The sequence below is a fragment of the Nothobranchius furzeri genome, chromosome 2, assembly GCF_043380555.1.
Source record: "Nothobranchius furzeri strain GRZ-AD chromosome 2, NfurGRZ-RIMD1, whole genome shotgun sequence".
Taxonomy (NCBI): domain Eukaryota; kingdom Metazoa; phylum Chordata; class Actinopteri; order Cyprinodontiformes; family Nothobranchiidae; genus Nothobranchius; species Nothobranchius furzeri.
The window spans coordinates 76,693,426-76,713,165 of NC_091742.1; the positions used below are offsets into that span (position 1 = coordinate 76,693,426).

At 41.2% G+C, this 19,740-nt stretch overlaps 1 protein-coding gene across 1 annotated transcript in view; it reads left to right on the forward strand.

The window, feature by feature from the left end:
* The window catches only part of usp12b (ubiquitin specific peptidase 12b), a 30,545-nt gene extending 15,868 nt beyond the window's left edge, over window positions 1-14,677 (forward strand). The window contains exons 6-10 of the mRNA XM_015946379.3: window positions 690-766; window positions 865-948; window positions 9,429-9,626; window positions 10,794-10,872; window positions 14,349-14,677. Of these exons, the coding sequence (XP_015801865.1) occupies window positions 690-766; window positions 865-948; window positions 9,429-9,626; window positions 10,794-10,872; window positions 14,349-14,450 (540 nt within the window). The 3' untranslated portion in view covers window positions 14,451-14,677. The remainder of the gene's footprint in view (window positions 1-689; window positions 767-864; window positions 949-9,428; window positions 9,627-10,793; window positions 10,873-14,348) is intronic.
* Window positions 14,678-19,740: the final 5,063 nt, after the last annotated feature.

The window sequence follows — 19,740 nt, forward strand, 5'->3', positions numbered from 1 at the left end:
CCTGTTACTAGGGGCGTCGTCCGGTTAAATTACGGAAAAGGTTATCCGGTTGTTTGTATTCAGACACAAAGGTCTTACGGACAGAGTCCGGAACATTTCCGTTTTTCATGGCCTGTCTGAAGGGGGCTCAAGAGGAAAAAATAAAGTTAACAGCTGAAATGGCAGGAAATAATAGTTAAAGAGCAAATTGTAGAAGAAAGTAGTCGAGTGTAGAAAGTGGTCAGTATGTCCTCCAGCAGTCTAAGCCTATAGCAGCATAACTACAGAGATTACAGAAAGCCAGCGGTCGAGTCGCATTGCTGTTAACCAGCCAGAGGAGAGATGTCCAAATATCAGGAAATTAGACTTCAAATCCTGTCGTCTGACGCTCAGCTTTGATGTGGCTCACTTCTAGTTCCTCAAACAGGTGCGCTGGAGCTTTTTTTCCTCAGAGTATGACTTACAAAGCATTCATTCTTTCTAGAGACTACTGAAAATGTATTCAGATATGAGTAAAGTACCACTTTCAATAAAAAAAATGCCTGAAACATTTCAACTTGGGCAAAGTTTTGTTATTTAACAGATTTTATTTACTGTGATTCAGATGGGCTTGATGAATCAACAGAACATTTTCTTTTCAACAAGTTCAGTAATCTACAGAATATTTTTTCAAGAATCCACATGACCTGTTTGTGTCTGATGTCTTCTAGGTGAGCAGTAAGGACGAGGACTTCCTGGATCTGTCAGTGGACGTGGAGCAGAACACGTCCATCACTCACTGTCTCAGGTACTCGACGGTTTATTCATCACACCTGGAGAAAAAGTAAATCAGATTATTTTCTTCCTAAGAAAAGCATGTAAATGGTTATTATTATTTTTTTACAGAGGCTTCAGCAACACAGAGACGCTATGCAGTGAATACAAATATTACTGTGAGCAGTGTCGCAGCAAACAGGAGGCCCAGAAAAGGTGGGTGAGATGATAAAACCCATAGGATCTGCTTTAGGAATTTGCATATCAGTTACGGGGTAGGTTTTTCTTTCCTGAGTGTGAAATTTGTCACTTTTGTGGGACAAAGTTTAAATTAATGTAAGCTAATGTGTAGCTGTAGTTTTAGACCTGCTAACGTAGAAAGCAGTGCTTCTTCATACACAACATGTGTCTTCCTTCTGATGCATCTGGAAAAGGCATCTCCGTGCTCTGTGCATACGTCACACATCAGGTTTCAGTGAGAGAAACGGACCTCTGAAATGAAATGTAGAAACGGTTTTTAAACCTGACATTAAAACTGAACACTGCTGAGCACAATGCAGACACCTCACCCTCACTACTGAAACAATGCTGTACATTAATGCCACTGTTTTGCACATACCAACCACTGTATATTTCATATCTCTTATTTTATTGTTTACTTTATTCATTTGTTAAATATGTATGTACGCATTATACACACACTCACATGCACACACGTAGAAAAATAAAAATAAAATACTTAGCACACACATTTAGGAATGTATATACCTTACATACTATATATATTATTACTTAGATTAGCCATTTTTATATTTGCTTGTTTTTACGTTATTGTATTTTGCACAACTGTTGCTGTGAAACTCGCACACAAGAATTTCACTCGCATGTACTGTACCAGTGTCCCTGCACATGTGACGTGACAATAAAAGTGATTTGATTTGATTTAAAAAAATAATACTTTAACACAACTAAACTAGAAATGGAAAACCCTATAAAAACCACTCAGAAATTTAAGTCCACATCTTCTTCTTGATCATGTTTGGGTTAGGGTCAGCGTCCTTCATAGGAATTCATACAGGTGTAGCCATTTTGGACACATTTTGAAAATAACGTTTTGTTCCATCTCATTCTAGCTCTTGAGCCAAGGTGCTCCTCTAGTGGCAGGCTACAGTATATCTTTTAAGTCCCACCCCCTTCCAAGAGTCCTTTCCAGGCGAATATATTGGCCATCGTCACATTTTGGACTGACGAATATTGCTTGGAGAATTTTTGTACATTGCTCAATCTGACTTGATATCAAATCTCTTAGACAGGATTGGGCAGACCTGGTCTATAGCAACACAAATGGTAAACATTTGGCAGGACTAAAGCAGATGGTGTATAATCAGGATATGCAGTGTGGCCGTAGGAACGGATGACCACGCTGCAGCTCTGTGCTGTATGATGGTGTTTCACATGGTACGACATAGCAATGGTATTATCAGAAGACCGGGCCTGCCTGAGCCCATCATAGCTCAGCTAAGCGTGGATGTTGTTTACATGCAGAACAATTTGGTCTTCCATCTGCATTTTCTGGGTACCTTAGTCCAGTTTGCTTTAAACTGAACTAAGATGTTTACACGTTTAAAAAGTCCAACTGAAAGCGGTTTTAGCAAATCTACAAAACCAAGCTAGGTTTGAATGCAAACACGGCCACAGAACACTCACCCCTCCCCTTGGGTATCTTCACTGAGATTCTTCCACCAGGAATCCACATTTCCAGAGGGAACGAGATAGCACTAAACACCAGTCATCATCTTCTAGGTCAGGGGTGGGCAGTTATTTTTTCCATGGGGCCACATGAGAACTAGAAAATATTGTGGAGGGCCAGGCCAAAAGGCTGAAGTCAATTATGCATAATATTAATGGTATTTCTTTATAAAAAGCAGTAAATACCATTGTTTTTTCAAGCTGGTAAGAGTAGACTATATGTTATAAATGAGCAAAAAGGAAAAGGTGAGGTTGGCTTACAAAAATGTGATTTATTCAAATTTCCCAAGGCAATGGTAAACAAAGTGTGCACATTTGGTTTTTGTTAAACATTTGTGACTTATATTAGTTAACAGTTTCAGTCACATTCACTCCAAAACACATTTTGAGTTTCAAATATTGTTGGAAAGAGGTTCTTAGCATTCTACAGACCAAGGGCGTCAGTTTGTTTTCAGAATTGCTGGGGACAATAACCATACACTTGAGTGGGGTTTAAAAATTGCTGGGGACAATAAAGTAGGCTAGCACAGGGGTCGGCGGCTCTGTAGCCGCATGCGGCTCTTCCATCCATCTGATGCGGCTCTCTGTGCTTATAAAATAATGAATGAATATTTAAATAAAAAGCTTTATATTTTACTGCATTAATTTTACATCTGTATGCTAATTCCAAATGTAAAGATTGTCTGCGTAAACCTGAACAGTTCCGACCCGGTCTTACTGTGAGACCGGGTTGACGCGTCACGCTTGTGCGTAATCATAGGCGCTTCCTGAGCTGGAGGATGTCAGATTCTGGGATTCTCCTCAGACGGCTCCTGGATGCGTCGCCACATTGGAGACAGGAACAAGCACTATTCAGCCAAAGTTTCATAATCAGGGAACATTTTCTAAGTGACAAGTCTCTCTGAGAGACCGGGTTTGGAAAACTCTCGCTTCAGTGGGAGGAACCTTCCCACATGCGCTCTGGTTCTGAGAGCCTGGATTTGTATTCTGAACAGTCTAAACGTGTTTTAAAAAGAAACGTATGACAAAAGTGGTACCTGCTCAGTAAAACCACCAACAGGGTGAAAAATATCAAAATATTGTAGGCAGAGACGGGCTACAACTTCTGGATCATCTTTATATAAATCGTTTTATGATTATCTTCTTATGAAAGATAACTTTGACGTACACGAGCGACCAGGCGCGTTGCAAGATTTTCAAAAGTGTGGGGGATGTCTGTGCCTAAAATAATTTGATGTTATTCATCTTGTTAGTTTAATTTCCATAATAGCGGAGCAGGTGCGAATTTTAGACGCGTCACACATGTCTCCGTTTTTAACATGTTTAAACTGTTCAGAATCCAAATCCAGGCTCTGTCTCGTTAGATTGGTGTAACTAAAGTTTGTACTGAATGAAACTTAACATTAAACCATGTTGAAAAGAAAAGGATCCGATTAAATCGTTTTCCCCTCATTTTACAGTCGGTACAGCGCAGTGTGCATGGCTCTGGGGTTAATCAAGTTTAGTTGTTTCTCTTTGCAACAATCTTCACAAGAAGGCAAAACAGTTAAATGGCAGGTTACAGATATTTCCATTTGAATGTATTTTGATGGATAAACTCAAGGATGCTGGCTGTTTTGAAAGAATTACCCCGACGCACACTGATGCGCATGGATGAGCTTGGAAAAATGTTCTTTTTATGAAATTATTAAACTTTGGCTGAACAGCGCTTGTTCCCGTCTCTAATATGGAGACGCATGACGCATCCAGTCTGAGGCAGAACAGCCTCTTCAGCTCAGAGAGCACCTGTAGAGACATTTGATTACACACAAAGTTTATGTGGAGCAGAAGCGGTCGGGCCATGGCAGGTGAAACGTTCCTAGCCTACATGAAGTGTAACATTAATATGTTACTGGACACGCTGGTCTGGTTGGTTAGACCAGTGTTTGAAGTGGAAAACACACACACACACACACACACACACACACACACACACACACACACACACACACACACACACACACACACCAATTAAAATAATGCTGATAGCGTGGACTAGAAGACAGGTGATGGTTTTATTTAAATGATGATCAGGCTGCTGTAAAATGTAATCTCCATCCACATTCAGACAGAATGATCCTCTATTCTATTTGCTCTGCTCTTCTCTGGGCTGATGTAGCTGACGGTGCGCGCGCGCCTAACGGCTGTGGTGCACATTTTACACATTTGGAGAGATGGGCTGGATGCTTTGCGTTTACTGGAAGATGGTCCACTTAACGCACGGGTGTAGACTACATATTACAGACTTTGTACAGCTAATGTCAAGATGTAAAATGATGAATTCAGTCGAGCTCTTCCGTCCCTCCCTCTCCTGCTCTCCTGGAAACCCGACATTGGCTGTCAGAAGTGGGAGGTGAAGAAGGAGATGAGGCAAACAGAGTGAGTGCGACATAAAGAAACCAGACTGGTGTGGAGGTGAGCAAAACAGCTGGAAAGGTGTGGGTGTTGAACCCCCCACGGGTGCGACGCCCATGCGAGCGACCGGTACCTGCTGCTGTCACCTGGTTGTGAGCAGCTCTCTGCTGTCTGAGGGTAGGCTCCGCCCACAACGCCGCGGCTGCTGCGGTGTTTTCTTTACTGTGGGAAATGGGTAATAATGGCTCTTTGATGGGAACAGGTTGCCGACCCCTGGTATAAGATCTGAGCTGGTAAAACAAAAATCCTCATCAGCAGGCTTTTTTGAAAGTGGGGGGGACACAGCTGCCAATCACAATTTTTGCCGGGGACATGTCCCCGGCGTCCCCGGTTAAAATGACGCCTATGCTACAGACACACAGTATTGTCTGTAAAATAAAATCACTGAACTGTGATCTTGAGAAAGAGGTTTAAAAAAAAGTGTCCCAGTTCACTGCTAGTTGCCTACATTTGTGGTCCAAACACCTTATTTTGTGTTTTTAAGCGATTTTTTTCTTATTCAGTGAGAGAAATCTAGTCCCTGCTGGGCTTTAACGAGTGCATCAAAGTCAGGTTGAATGTCTGAGGTGGAGATGCGAAGCACAGCTGACAAATGATCATCATTGAGAGAGGATCTTTACCTGGATTTTGTAAACTTCATCATTGAAAATGTTTGTTCACAAATGTAGGTAGAGCCGAAGAAAACCAACATCTTCTGAGCATGTCTCCTCAGGTTTGGAAAGTCCTCCTTAAGAGAAGAGTAGAAATCCAGCAGAGATCCTGAATCTCTGCTTTCAAGTCCCAAACCCTCTGCAGCACTTTCCCCAGGCTGAGCCATCTGACAGCTGTGTGGAGTCCTCCAAAAGAGCCACAAACTGTCTGTGATTTATTGCCCGTGCCCTGATGAAGTTTATTATTTTAGTAACAACATCAGTAACATGGTTGATTTTTAGCACTGACTTGCACAACACATGTTGGTGTATAATTCAATGCAAAAACACCTATTTTTGATCTGCATCGATTTATGTCACTTTATCTTGCATGCGTTTCTAAAGTCTGACATTTTTCCCTGTAAGATTTGGACAACCGTCTGTTGTGACACCTGACAGTCTCTCCCATTTCAATCCCAGAGTGTCCGTGCACGCATTTACCTCTGTAAAAAGATCACTCCCTGTCGTTGTCCCTTTCATCGGCTGCATTGCTGCCCGCTCCTCTGTGAGCTCCGTTATCCCCCGGACAAATACGAGCAGCTGGGCTGTGTCCCGGACATCACAGCTCCCGTCTAATGAGAAAAAGTCAAAACTTGCCACTTCACGTTGCAGCTGAAGCTCCAGGTTCCCCGCAATGTCCTCGATCCTCCTGGTCACGGTTCGCCTAGACAGCGGGATTTGCTCAAATGCGCCTTTTTTTCAGGGCATATTAGTGCGGCAGAGTCCACCATGCACTCTTTGACAAACTCTCCCTCTGAAAACGGCTTGCTGTTTTTAGCTATTTTGTGGGATATCACAAAGCTGGTCCTGGTTGCTGCATCCCTGGATGTGTGAAGCTTAGTAAAACAGCCTTGCTGCTTTTGCAACTTTGCTAGCAAAGCTTCGGATGTCCGTGCCCTCTCAGCATCAGATGAGTTCTTGTATTTTTCCGAGTGTTTCTTGTCGTAATGCCGACTCAAATTGTAGTCCTTAAACACGGCAATCTCCTCCCCGCAAACCAAACACACGGCTTTACCTCCGGCTTCATTAAAAAAAATACTTGGCAGTCCAATTTTTGTTGAAAATCCTGCATTCGGCATCTTTCTTTCTTTACTTTTTTTTAAATTTTTTTGCATGAGCGGACATTTCTCGGGCTACAATCACCATGTCAACCGCGGGCACTTGTTGCTATACGTATTGCGTCATTGTGCACGTAAAAAACAACTTCAAAATAAAAGCAATGCAGCCTTAGCCCATGCATGAGGTAAAATGAGAAAATACATTTATTTTGTAATTTCCAATTAACCTTACGCGGGCCGGTCAAAGTCAACCAAAGGGCCGTATGTGGCCCGCGGGCCGTAAAATGCCCAGGTCTGTTCTAGGTCTAAACATCATTTTGATGTACGTGACTTCAAATTGTGTTTTTCTTTTTGGGACTCTGGTAGTTTGTTCGAAAGTTGAAGTGGTAGCAGCCGGCTGTTCCTCCTCCTCTGACGTTGTTGAGGCATGAACCTCTCACACCTGTGGTGTTCTGCTGATAAATACACAAGTGTGTAGTGAGTGGAGGACCCAGGGAAGTGCAGAAGTGCAGCGGTTTGGCAAGACCAACAACTGGATGGTCCAGTAGTTGCTTTCGGTCCAAACCGTGTTATTGGCAGAGGTTTCTAGACAAAAGTGAGAGAACCACTTTATGCATAATTTTTTAATGTTTTTATCGCTCCACAATATAGTTATAGCTATGCTATGTTTTACATTGTCGAGAGACATGAACAAAAATGTTTGAAGCTAATAAGTTTCCCAAAGCTGCTGCTGCTATCGCGTTAAGCGGACAAAGGAAATGACTTGGTTTTCTCACACTGCATGTAAACACAGAAAAGAGCGTTTGCCTTCTGTACCTCTACCGACTTCCATAACAATCGTTTTTTTTATTTTTGTCGTTGCTTAATTATTGAATTCTGATGCTGCAGGTTAGTCATCTGAGCTCCCACACAGTTTCTGCAGACCTGTGGGAGTGGCTGTCTGTATCTACAAGTAGCTGACATCGACAGCAGCAGCACGGCCATTTCTTTAAGCGAACAAATATGGTCACAGTTTGTTCCATTAGTGGTTACCCCTGAAACATCTACTCATGTCACCATAGCAACAGGTCAGGGTCTTCCTGTAACATTCTGAGAATTTAGTCATGGCTGTAGGTCCGGTTAGAGGAAACTGATAAATTGCACGGTGGTCTGCCAGAGTTGCTGTGTTTTCTCATTGTGTGGACGTTTTTAGCACTCTGTGGTTAAAGAGCAGTAGAAACTGTCAGCTCACGCGGGCTGCTGCTTGTACTTTTTCTACATAACAACCACCATTTTTCTGCTCCTGGTGGTAGGAGGTGACATCCTTTAAATGTAAAAGGGAGCTACGCTGTCAGTGGTGGCTTCACATCATGTTGACAATGTATACCTTAATAAGGAAAAGACGTCACTGATTTGGCTAAAAAAAGAGAAATATAAATTATTAAAATCAAACAGCCCTTAATGTTCATGATTGTTAAACAGTACTGTTATTAAAATAGCTCTGTGAGTACTGTGGTGGTTAGAAAAATCTACAAACTTCCTAATTTTGTGACTTTGTTTAATTCCAGTTGTGCATTCATGTAGTTTCTGGTTTTGTGTTTAATAGGGCTGAACGATTTTAGCTAAAAGTTCAATCTTGCTGTTGAAAACGGACTATAAAGTAGGGATGCAACGATACCCCTTTTTCCAAACCGATACGATACCGTTACTTGGATCTGAGTACTCGCCGATACCGATTACAGATACCGATACGTCTACCACACAAAAAAATGCAATGATTTGGAATACAGATTTTATTTTCTTCTCTGCTTTCAACAGGAAAAGACTGTGAGGTAGATAAAAAGTAAAATATATGAATGGAAATCATCACAAAATAAAATATTAGGTGAACAGAAATGACAAGTTACAGTGAAGCCATTTTCAAGCAACTGTATTGGTATCGGTTCCTGGTATCGGTTAACTTTTACCGATACTGGAATCGGTATCGGTGCATCCCTACTATAAAGGTAGAGAGGCAAGTGACGATGTGTTTGCCTGTGTTGGTGTTTTTAGCTGAATATCTCATTAAAGAAACCTTTAGAAAGTTCTGTCACTTTTGCTGTCTGCCTAGTTCAAGATGGCCGACACAGCTAATCAGTATTAGCAAACACAAAGTGGCTACAATGCAGCACATACTTAGCCTGGCCTGCCAGACTCTGTTTAATTCTGCACAGAGAAATAGATTTTTTGATTTAAGGTCTTATTCTCCCGTGTTTTCAGTAAATTTGCTGTTTTCAGAAGAATTAAAGATCAGGAAGAAGCAGGATTACGAGTTTTACTCATTATTGTTCATGAAATACAAACGTCTCACCTCTGATTGGCTAACTGCAACGCACTCTTGTTCACTCTTTTTTTTCTTGGGTGGAAAATGCAACATTGATGTTTAATCTTCACAAACCCCAATGTGTTCCACCATATTGTGGAGTTACTAATGGTTAGCTTCTACTAGCCGAAACGCCATACTTTCTCAGTAGAAAATGATTTTAGTTTAAAACGCTGACATGAAATGTGGTGGCTGTTGCAAACAGGATATCTGCACTAAACTCGAGTTTCCTGGTTTCAGCACGCTCTATAAGTTTTGGTATCTTGGCCATTATAATCTACATCAGGTGTGTGCTTTCAGAGAAGTCATGGACCAGTAGACGCTAGGTTAATCAGTTTCAGTTTTTTGTGTGTGAGTGTGAATTGATGCAAATATCCAGGTTTTTTTTTCTCCGCATCTCCCCAGGATGAGGGTCAAGAAGCTGCCCATGATCCTTGCTCTCCACCTGAAGCGCTTCAAATACATGGACCAACTGCACCGCTACACCAAACTCTCCTATCGTGTAGTTTTTCCTCTGGAGCTCCGCCTTTTCAACACGTCAGGGGACGCCACCAACACCGACCGCATGTATGACCTGGTTGCCGTCGTCGTACACTGTGGCAGGTGGGTGGCTCTTTTTCATGTAGACCATGGGTCTCCAACCGTGGTCCTAGACGACCAGTATCCTGCATGATCTAGTTATCTCCCTGCTCCTGCACCCCTGATTCAGCGGGTGAATCACCTGTTCAACTAACACAAAGACCAGGGGTCTCATTTATAAAACCTTGTGTAGAATCCTTACTAAAACTGTAGTTAAGCTCACAAAAAAAATGTACTTACACCAAGTAAGTTCCTGACCTATAAAACATGGAGTACGCACAGCTGCACGCAATCTCCGCTTTATAAATCAGAAACTACCTAGAAACGTGCTCAGCTGTTTCTGGATAACATCCCGCCCTCACCACGCCCACTTTCTGCCATAAATGGTCAATGTAAAGTGCTTTGTGGATCTCATGCATATACATCAGCCGTCTCGTTGCAGCAGTCCACCATTAACGATGGCGACCGCAGATAAAGGTGGTGGGGGTGTCTTCTTCTGTGTGAAAATGAAGCGGTACAAGTGATAATGCGGCAGGATTTCGTAATTGTATCCTTCTCAGCAGCAGCACTGCAGGTGCTCTCCATGTCCAACATGTGCGTAAGCCAGGTCCTTAGTCAACTTAAAGTTGCGCACATTTTTCCGCTAAATTTTCTTTTATAAATCCCAAAGTTTGCTTGGAAAGTGGCTTACGCAGTTTTCCGACCCCGTTTTGTGCGTAAGCAAGCTTGATAAATGAGGCCCCTGGTGTGTTGGAGCAGGGACAGAAGGAAAACATGCCAGATAAAAGCCTTCAATGGCCTGGGTTGGAGACCCATGATGCAGACCCTTGTTCAGACAGAAACATGGGTGTTGGCTGTAGAGCATTGGTTTGTTTGTGTCTGTATCAGACTTGTAGATGTTCTATGGATGTTCTATGGTTCTTATGGATTCTGTAGATTATTTATGCATAATCAGTAGGAAACACCAACCAACAGTCATCTTCTGTTGTCAGAAGATGACTGACAGCTCGTTTTACCACATGGTTTTGTTTTATCTTAGATTTACATGAAAGTACCAGGCACTCTATTTTCTCACCCCTAGAACTATAATGTAGTCTGTGTGTGTTTCTTTCTCTCCATTTCAACACTTTTACTCCTTACTTGTCATACTGACACAGGCACATACTACTGTCTGTCCTTTTTACGTTGCAGTGGGCCCAACCGTGGACACTACATCACTATTGTCAAAAGCCACGGCTTCTGGCTGCTGTTTGATGACGACATCGTAGAGGTGAGAAACCATCCTATATTTAAGTAGCTGAACAAAAATATTTGTATTTGATAGGAAGGATGTTGTTAATAGGCTCCGAGACTCTTGTTTAATCCTAATTTAACATAAACCTAAAATTAACTCCCTTCTGAGTTAGATTCTCCTGTCAGGAGAAAACTAAATGACAGAACTCAGAAAAAAATCTGAAAGGAGAGTCCTATTTAGCTCTTTTATTTTCTGGTCGCCACATTGCTGTTACATTATCGTTTAAATGCTACTATTTATCATCTTTGTTGCTCATGAATCAGCCAAGGGCAGTCGGGTCAGCCTGACCTGGACAGCACTTTGAAAATGAAAAGTAAAAGATATTGTTTCACTATGTCAGTAAACCCAATCCTTCAGCCTCTCCTTTTTTATTGTCCTACTAAAAAGTATGAATTCCCTGAAAGATTTTAGAATATTTACTTACAGATGGGCTTCTAATTTATATTTTTATCTGGTTATTAGTTCTTGGGAGTTTTTGTTTGGACATAGGAAGAATTCTTTTTTGTGTTCCTATATGTTTTCTAGGGAGGTTATTTGTTCACTAATGGTCGACGGGAGGTTTAGGTTTATTTCCAGACATGACCAAAGCCCAGAGTTAGTTGTTAATTCTTGATCCAATCCTGTCTTTCACCATGAAGTTATTGATTCTCTCCCCATCATTTGTTTGCATTAAAAGAAACCCTGTTTGCACCACAGCTGACTGGATACAAGATCTTTCTTGGGTAACAAATAAGGGATGTAGGAAAACATTGATGCACCGAAATGTCACGATGTTATCATACTGAATCTATATTTGAAAGCAGTTTATTATTGATTTATGTTTTTAATTGAGAACTTACATGCAAATATTTACAGTATTTTTTGTGTGGTGCAATTCAAACATCTTCCTGTCTTAATTCTGTCGGAACAGCGAGATCTCGGGATATCACGGCACGGGTCATCCAATTAAATCCAGTGTTAAAATTTCAAATGTCGTTGTGCATTTAGTATCACAGTAAATCGTATCGTTTCCCCTTTATTGCTATAAATATCCTATTGCAGAATTGTTGTCACGACACAAGATTTAAACCTAAAGCAACTATTGGGACAGTAATCTCCTGTTGTCAGTAAATCAGCTTTGGGAGGATATTCCAACAAACCTGCACAAACTCAACCTATTAAACACGCCTGCAACGTGTTTTCGGATCACAAATACATCTGTGTAAAGCAACGATTGGAAAGCACCAAAAATACTGCAGAGAACCCATGTTTTTTCTTTAAGGAAGAACGTACAGTATACATCGTACCACTCCAGTTTTTGCTTTTCCTCAACTCAACTTTATTTATAAATCGCGCCTTACAGGCAAGAAGATGCCACCAAGGCGCTACACTGATCAAATAAAAACATAAAACACTAAGTCCAGAAAATAAAACATTGCATCACACAATACAGATAAAACTACAGTGAGTAAAATCGCTATAAGTAAAACAATAAAACTAGTTAGAAAGGTTAAAAGACAGGTCATAAAAATATGTTTTTAGCCTTGCCTTAAAAACCGCAACAGAGGTGGAGGCCCTTATGCTCAGAGGAATCTTATTCCAAAGCTTAGGACCTGCCACAGCAAAAGCCCTATCACCATGCATGAAGAGGAGCATGAAGTTCTCCGAGCGGAGTGACCGTGAAGGGGTGTATGGTTGAAGTAGTGACACCAAGTAAGGAGGGGCTAAACCATTTAACGTTTTAAAAACTAGTAAAAGTATTTTAAAATGAATCCTAACATCAACGGGCAGCCAGTGAAGCTCAGCCAGGACAGGAGTTATGTGATCAAACTTGCGCCTGCCCTCTAAAAATCTGGCAGCAGCATTCTGCACCATTTGCAACCTGGCTATTGAGCCCTTGCTCACACCAAATGAGCAACTGTTTTCCTTTGAAACCTGAGCGGCACCCTCCCTGTGGTTGAACGTGGAGGGATGTTGCTGATGTTAGAAGCTGATCCCACCACCAGCTCTGTAGTTTTCCTCTACACAGACAGTCCCGCTCACACATCTGGCCTGTAGGATTCTGCTGAATCTGCAGGGCAGAAACACCAACTTATCATTTTAACAAGATGTGGAGATTCACCCAGCCTCCCTCCCCACCTCAGTGTTTTTGATATATGTTTATATTTCATCCTGTCTAGGACTAGAGAGAATCTATCTTTAGCAGGAAAGCTTGATGTATCCAGTTTGGGTCTTTGTTGCTGGAACTGAAACAGTTCCTTTTAAAAGCTGCAGCCTCTTTCTTCCACCGACAGCCCAGCAGTCTGTAACAGATGTCAGGATATTTACCTCTTACTGCCAAAAAGTGCAGCTTGATTATAGATGAACAGCAGTAGTCTTTTCAAAGCCACATGGGATTTTTTGTTTTGAGGAAAGAGGGGATGAGAAGATTTCTTGCTATGCACTGGTTTATGATACAGGGGCTCACAGCAAGGCATAAACTCCAGGTTAGACATTCATCTGTGTTCCCATTAATCACCCTGCTATAAACCCCAGCTGTAAAGACCTTTATACTGGTCTGATGATACAAATCGTCATGAATCCAGCTGCTTTAAAAAGGGATGGATCAGGTATAATTCTGTTGGGCTCTGTGATAGGTTAATGGTTAGTTAGGCTCCAGATACCTTTGGAGTAACCTCGGTTCTGAGAAATCTGTTTTGATCAGATTAATGTGCTAGCCAAAGCCAAAGATGATTACCAGCTTCGTAAAACAACTTGGATAACAATTATTTTACAAATTAAAACTGTTTTTTAGCCTCTCATCATGTTCATTCTAGGGGTGTACCGGTTGCAGTTTTTGGCCGATCACTGATCTTGAGAAAAACCTCACTTACCGATACCGATTTTGTATGAACTAAAATCAGATTACGTCAATGGTTCAATTTCTTTTTATGGAGAAAACCAACATGAGTACTCATGAAACAATACCAGTTTCCACTGGACCTGAGGTCATGTTCTCAAATACAAATGAACATATTTAGCATTACTGTTTGAACTACTAAATCATATTTGTTCCTTTAGACTTTTATTTTTCTAATGTTGAAAACTAAACTTTTGTACCTGTTTTGACACACTTGTCCAAAAAATATTTGCTTTAACACTAACTAGGGGTGCACCGATAGCGGTATTTGGCCGATCACCGATCTTGGAAAAAACCTGAGATCTGTGCCGATAGATCGGTGCACCCCTAGGTCATTCAGTGTGTTTTTGTTTTTCCCAATTATGTAATTGTTGTGACACGTTTTCTACTCTGTATGAATCAGAAAAAGGGGTTGTTTTATGAGTCTCTATATCAGATGAAACTTTGTTGAGAAAAATTGACGGGGTCTGAATACTTCCCTTACCCACTTTAAATGCTGTTTTATTTGAAGGACCAGAACACGTGGATCTGAAAAGTTCAGGAAACCTCTTAAATGTTTGTTCTTTTCATGCAGAAAATTGACGCCCAGGCCATCGAAGAGTTCTACGGTCTGACGTCGGATATTTCCAAGAACTCCGAGTCTGGATACATCCTGTTCTACCAGTCCAGAGACTAAAGCAGACAGATGTCGCAACAGACTGTCAACCCAACCGTGGCTGCGTTCAGTACGCCCAGCCTTCATCACCTGTAGGGCGGAGCTTTATACTGGGGCACCATTTTGGACAGGTAGAGACGCGCGTGGGTTGCATGGCAGCCTCCTGGATTTCAAATCCTTTGAGTCCACACTGAAACAAGCACCTTAACTATAAAACACTGACCTATTCTGCAACACCCGCTTTGCACTGTGGCATCAGGAAAGAGGACTGGGGCATCGCTGTACGCTCAGCGATGAAGGTAACGTCTGACGAGAGCCGTGAACCATGACAGACGAGACGCGTACGGCAGCTGGTGTCAGAAGATCCTGGTGTTATCGCTGACCTCGGTAGATCTTTTCCTAATTTACAGCAACGATTAAAGCTTTTCTTACCTTTAACACCATTCACGTGTTCACCCTTCATAAATCTTATGTTTATGTTTATTTATTTAGCAGACGCTTTTATCCAAAGCGACTTACAGTTTATAACCTATAGGGCATGTTGTGATCTGTGGGGGAATCCGGCGTACCCGGAGGAAACCCACGCATGCATGGGGAGAACACGCAACTCCACGCAGAAAGGCCGCTGCCGAGTTTTGAACCTGCGACCTTCGTGCTGCGAGGCAACAGTGCTAACCACTGCGCCACCATGCACCCAACAGCACTCGTCACCACTGACATCGCCTTTAGAGGTCGGAGCGTTTGAATGTGCACCCTGAGCACGTGCAGAGCGGTAGATCGGTGTTCGTATTTCACCGTTTGGTGTTAGGGGTTACAGTGTTAAAGTCAGAGCGTGGAATGAGTCCGATCGGTCTGATCTCAGGCCGATGGGCACAGCGGCGTGTTAGTAACGGATGATATAAAATAAACAGTGAATCTTTATTTCAAAAATAAAAATGAAGGAAACTGACCAACAATTCTTTTTGCTTTATCGCCCAAGTTTTACAATGTTTTAGTTGAAGCCACCAGATCATATAAAGTGAAGTGAAGTTGAAGTGCTTCTGATCAGCCGTACCTGGTGGCGTGCATAAGGAAACACTCCAGACACTGAACTGGATCAAGAACAAGTCTGACAACAGAATAAGCTAACTCTTTTTTTTTTTGTGGTTTTGAACTCAGATGTGTACAACCTAGTCCAAAGAGCAAACGCACATGTTGATTTCTTATTCCTAACACCCAGACGGTCTGTTGGATCCTGTCAGATTTTAGCTTCAAGTGTTTCTCCGGCAGCTGCAGCTCTGGAACCCGATCAGATCTTTTCTGTAACGTGTTTTTCTCACTTCAGAATTATAAACAGCAGCTCTGGCTGAGGCTGAGCGATGCTAACAGTCTGCTTTTGTGATGATGCCACTCACTCTTCTCAGTTTATCTTAAAATCTTCTTAAGCTCCAAATACAAACATTTAGTGACGTTAAATTTCACGGCTTCTCAGTTGTAGTTCAGTTATTTTCCTTGTTTTTTATGAGGATTTGCTTTCATATCAGCTGGTAAACTCTGTGTGCGGGTTTACCATCAGGACAAATGGTCAGCAGGTCACAGAGGTCATAAATGTGATGTGTGGTGACCTCTGTTACACTATTAGTTAGGTGTTGATACCCAGGATGTTAATCAAACCCCCACATCAATGGTCACTGTTGTTGTTTTCGTTGTGCACAAGTTAAGAAGTGCAACATTTAACTGGAAAATCACTTTGCTACAATGTCAGAGATTCTCGTGTTAAATAACAAAAATCACCTCCGAATATCAGAATCATAGGGAACACTTTACAATAAGTGTCCCTTTATTAGCCTTAATTAGTGCATTATTAAGCAATAATAAACAAAGGGTCCCTTTATTAACATTTATGATAATGTTAACTATTAACTCATTCACTGCCAGCGTTTCTCACCGTTTTTACTGTTTTTTTAGGAGTCACAGAACGTTGCGCGCTAGGATGATGTCAACACCAAAACCACCAAAACAAAGCAGAGACTCACCTCTTACAACTGAAAGAATCCGCGTGTTTCGAGCGTTATCTGTTCTTTCATAATCCGTTGTTGAATTGTGATCGGCAGAAGTTTTTCCGGTTCATGCCTCCCTTTTTTTACAGCAGCGACCAAAACGATCTCCTAACACATGGATGTTCTGCTTCCTGATCACGTGACGTGTGACGTATGCAAACGAAGATCGGCTTTAGAGCTTAGATGTTTGTTCTCATAGTGTGGGGGCTCGTTCTGACGCCCACACAGTAAAAAAATGCAATTGACAGTGAACATTTGGATTTAAAACGATGACATTTGTCGTCAATGGCAGTGAATGAGTTAATAAAGTAATGGTAATAAAGGGACATTTATTGTTGAGTGTTAGCGAAACATCTGTGTTGATTATCAAAAATAAGGGATGTCCGTTCAGAGCTAGCTCCAAGTTTGAAAGCCAATATCTGTCCAACGTGAAAAATAACGAGGGAAATGTGCTCCAATAGCTAAGATTAGTTTGTTCCAACCATCCATTACAACTAACATCTCTAATCTAAAATGCACATATTTAGAAAAACTAAAACATCTTCTTAAAGTCTCTGATTTTCGTCTCCTCATTTTTCACTGGTCTCCAAATCCTAAGAGTCCCGCGTTACTGCGTCCAACTTTAGTTTTAATAAAATCTTGGTTATTTGAAAGTTCTCAACATTTGTGACAAATAGATGAAAAAGTGCCAGAAATACAAGATTATTTAGGTGGGTTCAGACAGCTTGTGACTAAATTGCAACAAGAACTTCATGAAATTGTCTCTAATGCATGCAGTTGAGTTTCGACACATACAAAAGTAACATATTTTTAAACACTAGTCACAATGTGATAAATGCCAACAGAATATGATTTGATTTGAAAGTTTGTGTTTCCAACAAGTTGTCAGTAGTGGCAGAGAAGTGAGATTAAACCATTTTATCAGGATTTTCTGTCATCCAGGGATTCCTAGAAATTTAGAAAAATCGTAGCAGAACTTTTTAATTGTCTAATCTGAGGAGCTTGCTCTCTCCTAACAGAAAACTGCAGAGTAACAAGCTTTTAAACTGTAACCAGAGCTTCGACAAAGGGGCAATATGTAAGAATTATACCGTGAAATAATCACAGAACAGTCTCATGTATTAATCATGTTGGAGGGAAGGTTGGAGGGTTTTCAGTTTTCTCTTTTCAAAAAAATAATAAAGAGGGACATAGCTCAGTGGCCTAGAGGTATGAGTGTCCGCCCTGGGAGATCAGGGTTCAAGTCTCGGTCGGATCATACCAAAGACTTTGACAAAATGGGACCCAACGCCTCCCTGCATGACGCTCAGCATTAAGGGGTTGGATTGGGCGGTTAAACCACCAAATGGTTCCCGAGCGCGGCTGTGTCTGCAGCTCACCACTCCCCCAGGAGATGGGTCAAATACGGAGAACAAAACTAATGAGATTTTAAGTTCAGTGTACTTTGTGAGGTTGTGCAGGTAAAAAACTCAAGAGTTGTTTAAAGAACCAAAGCCAGTAAACAGGAGCGACCCAGAAATTATTTCTTGTACCCCTAAGAACCCATGCCGTCCTTTAGTTTTACTCTAAAATCAAGTGAAGCGGGCTAGAGTCTAATGTTGAGCTCACAATGCAAACGATGAACTAGAAGCACATAGTCGGCTCTCAATCTACTTTTTCATTGACCAACGACTCGATATTACAGTGAAAATGTATGGGAAGTGAATTATGACTCAAGTGTGGCGTTTTACTTCCTTTAAGGGGTCATTCAGAACTATAAGCTAACAAGAAGATGGGAAACAACTACACTTCCTCCAAGACTGGATAAATATTACTGTAATAAGTGTAGTAAGTGCTCCCTACCAAAAAAATACACCCAGGAGTGCTATCACCAGCTGTGTGTGTCTCGTCTTCACTAGTTATCTAGAATCTTCTAGTGCTGATCTCTAGCTGGCAACAGTCATGAAACTCACCGAACAGGAGTGAGAAAGGGACTTGTTGCTTAGGAAAATAGACTGCAGTAAGGAAATTTGACCACACATAATCAGTCTTACTTCATTTTTACACATTGTACCTTAAATGCAAGCTAGTTTAGAAACCACTCATTTGATTCTCCCCTCTGAAAATATTTAGTGTAGAGTATTTTGGGAACATAGAAGGTGTAGACAGCCACTGAAGTGTCTGGGGTTTTAGATTCAGAACCACAAACCTCCTCAACTAACATGAAACCGGGTAAAATTTCTTACGTTTAAACACAAAGTGAGCCAAGGACTGTGCTCGCATTAATGAAGCTCTTACTGTATCTTAACGGGTTGACCTGTAATCCCTTATGAACCAAATGAATACTAGGATTTGTGGGTTTTTCACTGCCGTACTTGAACACATTTGTTGTTTTTCATTTTTTACTGAACTTCTTTTAACACTGCCAAACTTACGAGACTCCACCCGCTAGGGCCGTTCCTGATTAACCAACAAGCTCACCTCTGTAGGCTACTTCTTCCAACCTATGGGAAGTAAATGAAAAGCTGCTGCCTTCACTGTGTGCACGGTGATTGTGTAGCACGGCAGACGAGTGTTCGGAAAAAGGATCGTCTGAACACTGATAGTACAACAAAATGAAAACGGCTACATTTTCTCTTTTAGGCGTAAATCCAACACAACACTAGCTCCTCTCCTGCTCTCTGTCACTCCACTTTAAGGAAGTTCAATAAGGTTGAACGTGCTTTGGAAAGTTTTTGTTCTCAGCAAATTGTTAGAAAGAACCCAGGAAGACTTGAAATAGAATCAGTGGACTTGTTTTCATACAAGTGAAGTTTATATTTTAGGGTTTTTATTAATGATTAATTCTTAAAAAGTCACACAAAGGAGAAAACGGCTAACGTTTTCAAAACAATGTTGTTTTTGATTGTTTTTATTTAAACCATAATGTATTTAACATTATTCTGAATGTTTGTTTTTAACGCTCGGCCTGTTTTTGATATATTTGACTAAATGGCACCAGCCTACCATTTCTGTGTAGTCTGGGTTTCTTTTCACCTTTGTTTTGATTTAAACTTGGGTGTGTGTAATGAAGTATGTTGATGTGTACATATATACAGATATTTACAGATTATTATTAATATTGGGATATAACTAAGTGCTTGCTTGAAATAAACAGCAGACCGACATCAGACGTGGTGATCTGTTAGGTTTCAAGCGTTCACCGGCTGCTTGGAGAGTGACGCAGTGCAGAAACATCTGTTACTGTGATGAATGTGTTTTTAAGAAAAACCCTGCTCTCGAGTACATAAAAA